At 42.2% G+C, this 12,876-nt stretch overlaps 1 protein-coding gene across 3 annotated transcripts in view; it reads left to right on the forward strand.

The window, feature by feature from the left end:
- The window catches only part of TTN (titin), a 276,966-nt gene extending 265,153 nt beyond the window's left edge, over window positions 1-11,813 (forward strand). For all 3 annotated transcript variants that reach the window (XM_023514176.1, XM_023514175.1, XM_023514177.1), the window contains 8 exons: window positions 16-321; window positions 838-1,431; window positions 1,561-7,175; window positions 7,296-7,452; window positions 8,580-9,271; window positions 9,373-9,526; window positions 10,045-10,347; window positions 10,479-11,813. In XM_023514176.1, coding sequence (XP_023369944.1) covers window positions 16-321; window positions 838-1,431; window positions 1,561-7,175; window positions 7,296-7,452; window positions 8,580-9,271; window positions 9,373-9,526; window positions 10,045-10,347; window positions 10,479-10,777 — 8,120 coding nt within the window. In that variant the 3' untranslated portion in view covers window positions 10,778-11,813. The remainder of the gene's footprint in view (window positions 1-15; window positions 322-837; window positions 1,432-1,560; window positions 7,176-7,295; window positions 7,453-8,579; window positions 9,272-9,372; window positions 9,527-10,044; window positions 10,348-10,478) is intronic.
- Window positions 11,814-12,876: the final 1,063 nt, after the last annotated feature.

Raw genomic sequence — 12,876 nt, forward strand, 5'->3', positions numbered from 1 at the left:
GTTTTCCCCCAACAGATAAACCAGACAAACCTACAGGACCACTTGTGATTGAAGCTCTATTGAAGAACTCTGTGGTGATCAGCTGGAAACCACCTGCAGATGACGGGGGCTCCTGGATCACCAATTATGTGGTGGAGAAATGTGAGGCCAAGGAAGGGGCTGAATGGCAATTGGTGTCTTCAGCCATCTCGGTGACAACCTGTAGAATTGTGAACCTCACAGAAAATGCTGGCTATTATTTCCGGGTTTCTGCACAGAACACGTTTGGCATCAGTGAGCCTCTAGAGGTCCCCTCAGTGGTGATCATTAAGAGTCCATTTCGTGAGTACAATTTGATTTCTCTCTCTTCATATGATAAAATTCCATCTTTGCATAAAATTCTTATGACCAGAAATACATTCTGAATGGAAATAGCAAAGATTCATATAAAAAAATGCAAGCACCTTTTCTTTCACTTTGTTTGCATATCTAAAAGAGGAAATACATCCCCTATCCCCTTTTGTAAAACAAAAAAATTTTTTTAAATTGTTGAGGATTCATTGAGGGTACACAGAAGCAGGTTACTGAGAGCTGAGAAAGGGAAGGAGGGAGGGCATGGGGGGGTCAAGGGATAGGGCTCACCTTTTGGGGGGTAGGACACAAATATAAGAGGGTCCTTATCTAACAAAATTATTTTTTAATAAGCTTCTTAGCATAAAGCATCATTTCATATTTCTGGAACAGTGATTTTTTAATGGAACTTTGGGTTCATAACATTCTATTTTTTTTAAGTAAGCTTTGAATAAAGCTATATGTTTTACCTCATGACTCAAATCTTTTTTTTTTTCTTTTAAATAGAAAAGCCAAGTGCTCCTGGAAAACCAACTGTTACCGCTCTCACAAAAGATTCTTGTGCTGTGGCTTGGAAGCCACCTGCCAGCGATGGAGGTGCAAAGATTAGAACTTACTACCTTGAGAAGCGTGAGAAGAAACAGAATAAATGGATTGCTGTGACAACAGAAGAAATTCGAGAAACTGTCTTTTCTGTGAAAAACCTTATTGAAGGTCTCGAATATGAGTTCCGTGTGAAATGTGAAAATCTGGGTGGGGAGAGTGAATGGAGTGAAATATCAGAACCTGTCACCCCCAGATCTGACGTTCCAATTCAGGCACCACACTTTAAGGAGGAGCTGAGGAATCTAAACGTCAGGTACCAGAGCAATGCTACTTTGGTCTGCAAAGTGACTGGACATCCGAAACCCATTGTGAAATGGTACAGACAAGGCAAAGAAATCATTGCAGATGGATTAAAGTACAGGATTCAAGAATTTAAGGGTGGCATCCACCAGCTTATCATTGCGAGTGTCACAGATGATGATGCCACAGTTTACCAAGTCCGAGCTACCAACCAAGGGGGATCCGTGTCTGGCACTGCTTCCCTGGAAGTGGAAGGTAAAACAAATCAGTAATTATCAGTTTGGGACTAGAAGATCTATCATTAGTTGGGGGAGAAATATTGCTCTTACATAGATATTATTAGGTGTTGCTAACTTATACTTTCTCCTTTTTTTTCTGATACAGTTCCAGCTAAGATACACTTGCCTAAAAATCTTGAAGGCATGGGAGCAGTTCACGCTCTCCGAGGCGAAGTGGTGAGCATCAAGATCCCCTTCAGTGGCAAACCAGATCCTGTGATCACCTGGCAGAAAGGACAAGATCTCATTGACAATAACGGCCACTACCAAGTTATTGTCACAAGATCCTTCACGTCACTCGTTTTCCCCAATGGGGTGGAGAGAAAGGATGCTGGTTTCTATGTGGTCTGTGCTAAAAACAGATTTGGAATTGACCAAAAGACAGTTGAACTGGATGTAGCTGACGTTCCTGACCCACCCAGAGGAGTCAAAGTTAGTGATGTCTCAAGAGATTCTGTCAACTTAACATGGACTGAGCCAGCTTCTGACGGTGGCAGCAAAATCACCAACTACATTGTTGAAAAATGTGCAACTACTGCAGAAAGATGGATCCGTGTAGGACAGGCTCGAGAAACACGTTATACCGTGATCAACTTATTTGGAAAAACAAGTTACCAGTTTCGGATAATAGCTGAAAATAAATTTGGCCTGAGCAAGCCTTCTGAGCCTTCAGAACCAACCATAACCAAAGAAGATAAGACCAGAGCTATGAACTATGATGAAGAAGTAGATGAAACCAGGGAAGTTTCCATGACTAAAGCATCTCACTCTTCAACCAAAGAACTCTATGAGAAATATATGATTGCTGAAGATCTTGGGCGTGGTGAGTTTGGAATTGTCCACCGTTGTGTTGAAACATCCTCCAAGAAGACATACATGGCCAAATTTGTTAAAGTCAAAGGGACTGATCAAGTTTTGGTAAAGAAGGAAATTTCTATCCTAAACATTTCTAGGCATAGAAACATCTTATATCTCCATGAATCATTTGAAAGCATGGAAGAATTAGTTATGATCTTTGAGTTTCTATCAGGACTTGACATATTTGAGCGCATTAACACAAGTGCTTTTGAACTTAATGAAAGAGAAATTGTGAGTTACGTCCGCCAGGTCTGTGAAGCCCTTGAATTCTTACATAGTCATAATATCGGACACTTTGACATTAGACCAGATAATATCATTTACCAAACAAGAAGGAGCTCTACCATTAAAATCATTGAATTTGGTCAAGCCCGTCAGCTGAAGCCAGGGGACAACTTTAGACTTGTGTTCACTGCCCCAGAGTACTATGCACCGGAAGTCCACCAGCATGACGTTGTCAGCACAGCCACAGATATGTGGTCACTCGGAACACTGGTATATGTGCTATTGAGTGGTATCAATCCATTCCTGGCTGAAACTAACCAACAGATGATTGAGAATATCATGAATGCCGAATATACTTTTGATGAAGAAGCTTTCAAAGAAATTAGCCTCGAAGCCATGGATTTTGTTGACCGCCTGTTAGTGAAAGACAGGAAATCTCGCATGACTGCATCAGAGGCACTCCAACACCCCTGGCTGAAGCAGAAGATAGAAAGAGTCAGCACTAAAGTTATCAGAACATTAAAACACCGTCGTTACTACCACACCCTGATCAAGAAAGACCTCAACATGGTTGTATCAGCAGCCCGGATCTCCTGTGGTGGTGCAATTCGATCTCAGAAGGGAGTGAGTGTTGCTAAAGTTAAAGTAGCATCCATTGAAATTGGCCCAGTTTCTGGGCAGATAATGCATGCAGTTGGTGAAGAAGGAGGATATGTCAAATATGTCTGCAAAATTGAGAATTACGATCAGTCTACCCAAGTGACCTGGTACTTTGGTGTCAGACAGCTGGAGAACAGTGAGAAATATGAAATCACCTACGAAGATGGAGTGGCCACCCTCTATGTCAAAGACATTACCAAATTTGATGACGGTACCTACAGATGCAAAGTAGTCAACGACTACGGTGAAGACAGTTCTTACGCAGAGCTGTTTGTTAAAAGTGTAAGAGAAGTTTATGACTATTACTGCCGCAGAACCATGAGGAAAATTAAACGCAGAACAGATACAATGAGACTCTTAGAAAGGCCGCCAGAATTTACCCTGCCCCTCTATAATAAAACTGCTTATGTGGGTGAAAATGTCCGATTTGGAGTAACCATAACGGTCCACCCAGAGCCTCGTGTAACATGGTATAAATCAGGTCAGAAAATCAAGCCAACTGATGATGATAAGAAATACACATTTGAGACAGACAAGGGTTTGTACCAATTAACGATCAACAGTGTGACTACAGACGATGATGCTGAATACACTGTTGTGGCAAGAAACAAGTACGGGGAAGACAGCTGTAAAGCGAAGCTGACTGTCACGCTACACCCACCGCCCACAGACACCACCTTAAGACCCATGTTCAAACGGTTACTGGCAAATGCAGAATGCCAAGAAGGCCAAAGTGTCTGCTTTGAGATCAGAGTGTCTGGAATTCCCCCGCCAACATTAAAATGGGAGAAAGATGGCAAGCCACTGTCCCTTGGGACCAACGTTGAAATTATCCACGAAGGGCTGGATTATTATGCTTTGCACATCAGGGATACACTGCCTGAAGACACAGGTTATTACAGAGTCACAGCCACCAACACCGCTGGGTCCACCAGCTGCCAGGCGCACCTACAGGTAGAACGCTTGAGGTACAAGAAACAGGAATTCAAGAGTAAGGAGGAACGCGAACGACACGTACAAAAACAAATCGACAAAACCCTAAGAATGGCTGAAATTCTTTCAGGAACTGAAAGTGTCCCACTGACACAAGTGGCCCAAGAGGCTCTGAGAGAAGCTGCCATCCTCTACAAACCGGCTGTCAGCACCAAGACCGTGAAGGGAGAGTATCGACTTGAGACAGAAGAAAAGAAGGAGGAGAGAAAACTCCGTATGCCTTACGAAGTCCCAGAGCCACGCAAGTACAAACAGACTACCATCCAAGAAGACCAACGCATTAAGCAGTTTGTGCCTATGTCTGACATGAAATGGTATAAAAAAATACGTGATCAGTTCGAGATGCCTGGGAAACTTGACAGAATTGTACAGAAGAGGCCCAAGCGGATCCGCCTTTCAAGATGGGAACAGTTCTATGTGACGCCTCTGCCGCGCATCACGGATCAGTACAGACCCCGATGGCGTCTTCCCAAACTGACCCAAGATGATCTTGAAATGGTGAGACCAGCCCGCCGGCGTACACCTTCTCCTGATTATGATTTTTACTACAGACCCAGAAGACGGTCTCTCGGTGACATCTCCGATGAGGAATTACTCCTCCCCATCGATGACTATTTAGCAATGAAAAGGACGGAGGAAGAGAGGTTGCGTCTTGAAGAAGAGCTCGAATTAGGTTTTTCAGCCTCACCTCCCAGCCGAAGCCCTCCACGTTTTGAGCTTTCTAGTCTACGTTACTCCTCACCACAAGCTCATGTCAAGATAGAGGAAACCAAAAAAGACTTCAGATATTCAACCTATCACATCCCAACCAAGGAGGAAACCAGTACAACTTACGCAGAACTGCGGGAACGGCACGCCCGGGCCGCATACAGACAGGCGCGACAACGGCAGAGAATAATGGCCGAGAGAGAGGACGAGGAGCTGTTGCGTCCCGTCACCACCATCCAGCGTCTCTCAGAATACAAAAGTGAGCTTGACCACATGTCCAAGGAGGAGAAATCTAAAAAGAAATCAAGACGACAGAGAGAAGTGACAGAAATAACAGAAATTGAAGAAGAATATGAAATCTCAAAACGTGCTCAAAGAGAATCCTCCTCATCCATGTCTAGACTGCTGAGACGTCGGCGCTCCCTGTCTCCAACTTACATCGAGTTAATGAGGCCGGTGTCTGAGTTGATCCGGTCACGTCCACTTCCAGCTGAGGAATACGAAGATGACACAGAAAGAAGGTCCCCTACCCCGGAGAGAACTCGCCCACGTTCTCCCAGCCCTGTGTCTAGTGAGAGATCTCTCTCAAGATTTGAGAGGTCTGCAAGATTTGATATCTTTTCCAGGTATGAGTCCATGAAAGCGGCTTTGAAGACTCAGACAACATCAGAAAGGAAATATGAGGTTTTGACTCAGCAGCCTTTCACGCTGGACCATGCACCTCGAATCACTTTGAGAATGCGCTCGCACAGGGTACCGTCTGGCCAAAATACACGCTTTATCTTAAACGTTCAGTCTAAGCCAACTGCCGAGGTTAAATGGTACCACAATGGCGTGGAACTCCAAGAGAGCAGTAAGATTCGCTACACCAACATGAGTGGGGTCCTGACCCTGGAAATTCTGGACTGTCACACCGAGGACAGCGGAACCTACCGTGCGGTATGCACCAACTACAAAGGTGAAGCGTCTGACTATGCAACCTTGGATGTCACAGGAGGGGACTATACCACCTATGCTTCCCAGCGCAGAGATGAAGAGGTCCCCAGATCTGTTTTCCCTGAGCTGACAAGAACAGAGGAATATGCTGTCTCGTCTTTTAAGAGAACATCAGAGATGGAAGCTGCTTCTTCTGTTAGGGAAATGAAATCACAGATGACAGAGACAAGGGAAAGTCTCTCGTCATATGAGCACTATGCATCTGCAGAAATGAAAAGCACTGCCTCGGAAGAAAAGTCACTGGAGGAAAAATCCACGACCAGAAAGATCAAGACGACACTGACAGCCAGAATTCTAACAAAGCCACGGTCCCTGACTGTCTATGAAGGCGAGTCTGCAAGGTTTTCCTGTGATACAGATGGCGAGCCGGTGCCAACTGTGACCTGGCTGCGTGGAGGACAAGTGATAAGCACTTCTGCCCGTCACCAAGTGACCACCACGAAGTACAAATCAACCTTTGAGATCTCTTCAGTCCAAACTTCCGACGAGGGCAACTACAGCGTGGTGGTAGAAAACAGCGAAGGGAGACAGGAAGCCCAGTTTAATCTGACCGTCCATAAGGCCAGAGCTACCGAAAAGGCTGTGACGTCCCCACCGAGAGTCAAGTCCCCAGAGCCTCGGGTGAAATCCCCAGAAGGAGTTAAGTCTCCAAAACGAGTGAAATCTCCAGAAACAGTGACTTCTCACCCAAAAGCTGTATCACCCACGGAGACAAAACCCACACCAACAGAGAAGGTTCAGCAGCTACCACTCTCCGGCCCACCGAAGATAACTCGGTCCCTGAAAGCAGAGGCTGCTAAAGATATTGCAAAGCTGACTTGTGCAGTCGAAAGCAGCGTATTAAGTGCAAAGGAGGTCACCTGGTATAAAGATGGCAAGAAACTGAAGGAAAATGGGCATTTCCAGTTTCATTATTCAGCAGATGGTACCTATGAGCTCAAAATCCATAACCTCACTGAATCTGATTGTGGAGAATATGTTTGTGAGATTTCTGGTGAGGGTGGAACTTCCAAAACTAACTTCCAGTTTATGGGACAAGCTTTTAAGAGTATCCACCAGCAGGTAGCAAGCGTATCAGAAACTAAGAAATCCACTCAGAAAACTGCTGAGTCAACAGAAACTAAGAAAACGGAACCAAAATCTCCTGAACAAATTGCCTCAAAACCAGTAATTGTTACTGGGCTGCAGGATACAACTGTTTCTTCAGACAGCAGTGCCAAGTTGGCAGTTCAAGTTACAGGAGAACCTCGGCCAGCTGTCACGTGGACGAAGGATGGAAAGGTAACCAGTTCTAACATGGACCTCAATGTTATCTCCTAAAAAACTAACCTCTCCCTCAACCCTCAGCTTTCAAAGAAAGTTACATCACTTTTAAAAACACAAATCCTTTGCATTCTACAGGCTATTACACAAGGAGGAAAATTTAAACTATCTGAAGACAAAGGAAGATTCCTCTTAGAAATTCATAAGACTGATACTTCTGACAGTGGACTTTATGTTTGTACATTAACCAATTCTGCTGGATCTGTGTCCTGTAGCTGCAAATTAACAATAAAAGGTAGGTTGGCTTTTGTTTTTACCAACAATTTTCAGAAAATAACATTAAGGAAACATTTTTTAACATTCCCCTTTACACACCTACACACAAATATATAAAAACAAAATTGTTTTGCAAATTCTAGAATGCCATTTGTACATAATTAGGGCAACACATATATTTTAAGTTAGTATATGCTTGTCTATAGCATAAAAGGATTTCTTAACCTATTTATATATGGTGTTATTATTTTTAAGGATAGAATCAGGGGGGTATACAAAATGGTACTGCTTCCCTAAACCTTCACACTTGCTGATTTTCCAAACAGCACAAAAAAAATTTTTTTTTTGAGACAGAGCCTCTGCCCCTGGGTAGAGTGCCCTGGCTTCACTGCTCACGGCAACCTCCAACTCCTGGACTCAAGCGAGTCTCCTGCCTCAGCCTCCGAAGTAGCTGGGATTACAGGCACCCGCCACAACGCCTGGCTATTTTTTGGTTGCAGCCATCATTGTTGTTTGGTGGGCTGGGCTGGATTCAAACCTGCCACCTTAGGTGTATGTGGCTGGCGCCTTAGCCGCTTGAGCCACAGGCGCCGAGCCAACAGCACAAAATTAATGAAAAGCTATAATTGTTTTACAAATAGTTTGCTTTCACTTCAATTATCAAAGAACAATGAGAAAATAATTTCATTTTTTTTGGTTACTCAAAATCTTGTAAATAGACATCTTTCTTAAATCCTTAGACTAATCTTTTCAAGATTCTTTTTTTTCCCTTAAGTAATCATGTTAAACTTATTTTAGTTTAAGGAATCATGGCATTGCTCTCAAAAATCATACATGACGATTTTCCAAGACAGAATTAGGGATTACCTACATTGCTCATGAAGTAGACATTTTTTCTTTGCCTTTCTGAGACATGGCTGGGATGCCGTGTGCCATCATAGCTCAGAGTTTGAATGCAGCCTTAAACTCCTGGCCTGAAGTGATCTTCCTGCCTCAACCCTCCAAAGTGCTGGGATTATGGGCATAAGCCACTGCAAGTGGCCAACATTTTTTCTTATTCTGTGTATTATTCACATCCAGAATCTATAAGAGTTAAGGGAGGGTCTCTATCCAATTAAGTTTGCCTTACAGAAGTTTCTTTTTTAGCTGTAAAAGATACTGAGGGACAAAAAGTATCTACACAAAAGACCTCTGAAATTACATCTCAGAAGAAGGCAGTTGTCCAAGAGGAAATTTCCCAAAAATCCCTGCTTTCTGAAGAAATCAAGATGTCAGAGCTGAAATCTCAAGAAAAGTTAGCCACGAAGGAGGAAGCTTCAAAGCTTCTGATTTCTGAAGAAGTCAAGAAGTCAGCAGCAACCTCCCTGGAAAAATCCATCGTCCATGAGGAAATCACTAAATCATCACAGGCATCAGAAGAAATCAGAACTCATGCTGAGATTAAAGCATTTTCTACTCAGATGAGCATAACTGAAGGTCAAAAAGTGGCTTTAAAAGCCAACATCGCTGGTGCCACTGATGTGAAATGGGTCCTGAACGGAAGAGAGCTTCCTAACTCTGAGGAGTACAGATACGGTGTCTCAGGCAGTGACCAGACCCTAACCATCAAGCAAGCCAGCCACAGAGATGAAGGAGTCCTCACCTGCATATGCAAAACCAGTGAAGGAATCATCAAATGTCAGTTTGATTTGACCTTGAGCAAAGAACTCTCAGATGCTCCAGCCTTTATCACACAGCCTAGATCTCAAAATATTAACGAAGGACAAAATGTTCTCTTTACTTGTGAAATCAGTGGTGAGCCATCCCCTGAAATCGAATGGTTTAAAAACAACATGCCGGTAAGTTTAATTCAGAATATATTATTGAAGAAAAATTTCAGTACCACATTTACCATTTCCAAAGAACGTAAACATTTCTTTTTCTTTTTCCTTCATTTTAGATTTCTGTTTCTTCAAATGTTAGTGTCAGTCGCTCCAGAAATGTATATTCTCTGGAAATCAAAAATGCATCAGTAAGCGACAGTGGAAAATACACAGTGAAGGCCAAAAATTTCCGTGGCCAATGCTCAGCTACCGCTTCCTTAACAGTCCTTCGTAAGTATATCTTTGCCATTCTTCCTTAGTTGCTTAAAGACTTTTAGGTGGTTTTTTTTTTTCATCTGTCTCTTCTGAGCACAGAAAACTCAACTGCACGTGTAAGAGAGAACAGGCATCTGTGTGAATTCATCCTTATGGTCAAAGTTTCTTTACAGCTGAACAGAAACCCGGATAAATTCAATGTCAAAGTACAGCTACCAACTTCCCTATAACATTTCTTTTCAGAATGCACAATGTGTCGATTACTTGCTATATGACTAACGACTTTTCTCCTCGTGGTTCCTAGCACCTGCATGTAATGTAATGATAGAAATACAAGGATTCGTTTCTTGAAGACATTAAGCTAGCTCTTGACAAATGTATGTATATATGTATTTGCTTATGCTTCAACAGCAAACTGTTTGGGTTACGTTTCCATGTGTGTGTTTCAGTTTCCATTTCTGTAAGTCAGTGTCAGATGTCACCAATTAACCGGCTGTCATTGATGTTCACTGTGTATCTGCTATGCTCCACAGCTCTAGTTGAAGAACCTTCCAGAGAGGTAGTATTGAGGACAAGTGGTGATACAAGCTTGCAAGGAAGCTTCTCGTCTCAGTCAGTCCAAATGTCTGCCTCTAAGCAGGAGGCCTCCTTCAGCAGTTTCAGCAGCAGCAGTGCTAGCAGCATGACTGAAATGAAATTTGCAAGCATGTCTGCCCAAAGCATGTCCTCCATGCAAGAGTCCTTTGTAGAAATGAGTTCCAGCAGTTTTATGGGAAAATCTAGCATGACACAACTGGAAAGCTCAACTAGTAGAATGCTTAAAGCAGGCGTCAGAGGTGAGCATAAAATTACTGGTAGAGATATACAAGCCAAGTAGCATGGTGTAGTCTTTAGTACATATAATTCGGTAGAAAGCAAATCTTTATGTTTTTCAGTGACACTAAGACTTTTTTGTTGTTCTATAAAGGAGTTCCACCTAAAATTGAAGCTCTTCCCTCGGATATCAGCATTGATGAAGGCAAAGTTCTAACAGTAGCCTGTGCTTTCACGGGTGAGCCTACCCCACAAATAACCTGGTCCTGTGGTGGAAGAAACATTCAAAATCAAGAACAACAGGGAAGATTCCACATTGAAAACACAGATGACCTGACAACGCTCATCATCATGGACGTACAGAAACAAGATGGTGGACTTTATACCCTTAGTTTAGGGAATGAATTTGGGTCTGACTCTGCCACTGTGAATATACACATTCGATCCATTTAAGAGGGTCGAATACACAACTGTGCTCTTATACTCAACATTCACTCTTAACCTTCCACAAACAATTCACATGGACTAATCTTTCTGATCTGTAAATATTTTTTAAAAGTAGTTTTGTATCAACCTAAATGAGTCAAAGTTCAAAAATATTCACTTCAATCTTTTCATAACTGTTGACCTAAGAATATTATACATTTGCAAGTGACATGTACATACTGTATATAGCCGGATTAACGGTTATAAAGTTTTGTACCATTTATTTTATGACATTTTACAATGTAACTTTTGAAACTAATTGTTGGTAGGAGAAAGTTTCTTATGGAACGAATACCCTGCTCAACACTTAATCAATCTTTGTGCCTCAACATACTGTTGATGTCTAAGTCTGCCTCAGTGGGTTGAGAAATTCCCCACTGAAGATGTCCTGTCCACCTAAAAGATGAGAATACTGTGCACGTCACCTGATATGTGCACCAATACCTATTGAATCAGAAATGTAAGGCATTGGTGATGTTTGCATTTACCCTCCTGTAAGCAACACTTTAACGTCTTACATTGCCTCTGATGATGTCACACTCAAAATTAACATGACTTAAATATTACCAGGGCAAAGTGTAACGGCCAACACTTTGTTCGCCCATTTTACACTGTCTCTGACACAGAGAGTGCCTGGATAACTTGGAAAAGTAACATCTCCTGGCCATCCCTTCATTGAACCAAGTTATTCAAGTATTCCTATGCCAGAGCAGTGCCAGCTCTTGGAGGTCCTGGGGTGCAGCCAATGCCTTTGTGTGGTAGCTCTAAATTTAAATTACACTTAAAAAACCAGGGCACCTAAGCAATGAGCCACAGCAAACAAGAAAGAACAACAAAATAATGCTGTTGTTAAATTAAAAACAAGAATAATATTACTAACTGCCCAAAGTGTCAATTTGAGGTAGTTCCTTTCATGCAGGTATCAATTCAATTGTTAGTTCTAATTGTTGGACCTCCTGGAGATAGTAACAACAAAATAAAGCAAGCTATCTGCACCTCAAAATGTGTGGTCGGTTGTTTTCTGTGACATTCTGGGGCGGGGAAGTATGTACCTTCATGCATCACAGCAATGGTCATCAGTGGATAAGATAAAGCTACCCAAGTTCAAAATAACTCATGTTAATAAGCTCTTTTGAACAAATATTTAAATTACTGTGTTGGATGTAGTCAGCAATTTTGTTTAAAAAGCCTAGATATAATTTTCAAATTAATCTTCAAAAGTTTATCTTCTAAACTTCCCAGTTTTTGCAGTTTTTGGCTGGGGCTGGGTTTGAATCCACCACCTCCAGCAAATGGGGCTGGCGCCCTACTCTTTTGAGCCACAGGTGCCACCCAAGAAAAATATTTTTAAGGGAGCTGATTCAACTAAATCCTTCAAAGATAGTAAACATCTATAATTCACAATATGGAGAATGCAAAGATGAGCTAAGATGCTATGGATCCTGTTCCTCAAGAAATACAGCAAATGAAATGACCACTGGCTATTGCAGCTCCAATAGAGACAGAACAACTGAAGGGCCTCCAAAATAAAGAACTTACTTTAAATGGCATGAAGTAAGTTCTGCCATGTTTTTTTTACTAGAGCCAGAAAAATCCATATTTGTCCATGTCAATTAGCTCATCATAATTGCATACCCATGATGCTGATACTTGCCTAAATGGACATCCTTAATTTCAGTGCAAGTGAATTGACAGTACAATGTAAGTACAGTTAACAGTGCAAAGCTGAAGAAAATGTACAGACAATGTCTACTTGCCAAGAAAAGATCTTGGGTCCTCATCAATTTATTCAGCCAGACTTACTAAGTCAGACTTCCTAAAAGCAGAGCCTGAGACGGGGATTCTTATCTCAGTATTTCTATGAGAGACTACTCTCAGGAAAAAGGGAATGAGGTAAGCAGGTAGATAGGACAGAGGAAGAAAGCAGATCTTAGCAGAAGTTTCACCCTCATCTCAAAGGGGGCTTCAATTTTACTACAGAGTTGGTTCCTTCCAGGATCAAGGGGGCTGATCTTCTGTACCCTCTCACTGCCAGTCAATGACTACAGGGGGTGCATTAGGGAGTG

This window comes from Otolemur garnettii, unplaced genomic scaffold (genome assembly GCF_000181295.1).
Source record: "Otolemur garnettii isolate 467f Iridium unplaced genomic scaffold, OtoGar3 scaffold00048, whole genome shotgun sequence".
NCBI lineage: Eukaryota > Metazoa > Chordata > Mammalia > Primates > Galagidae > Otolemur > Otolemur garnettii.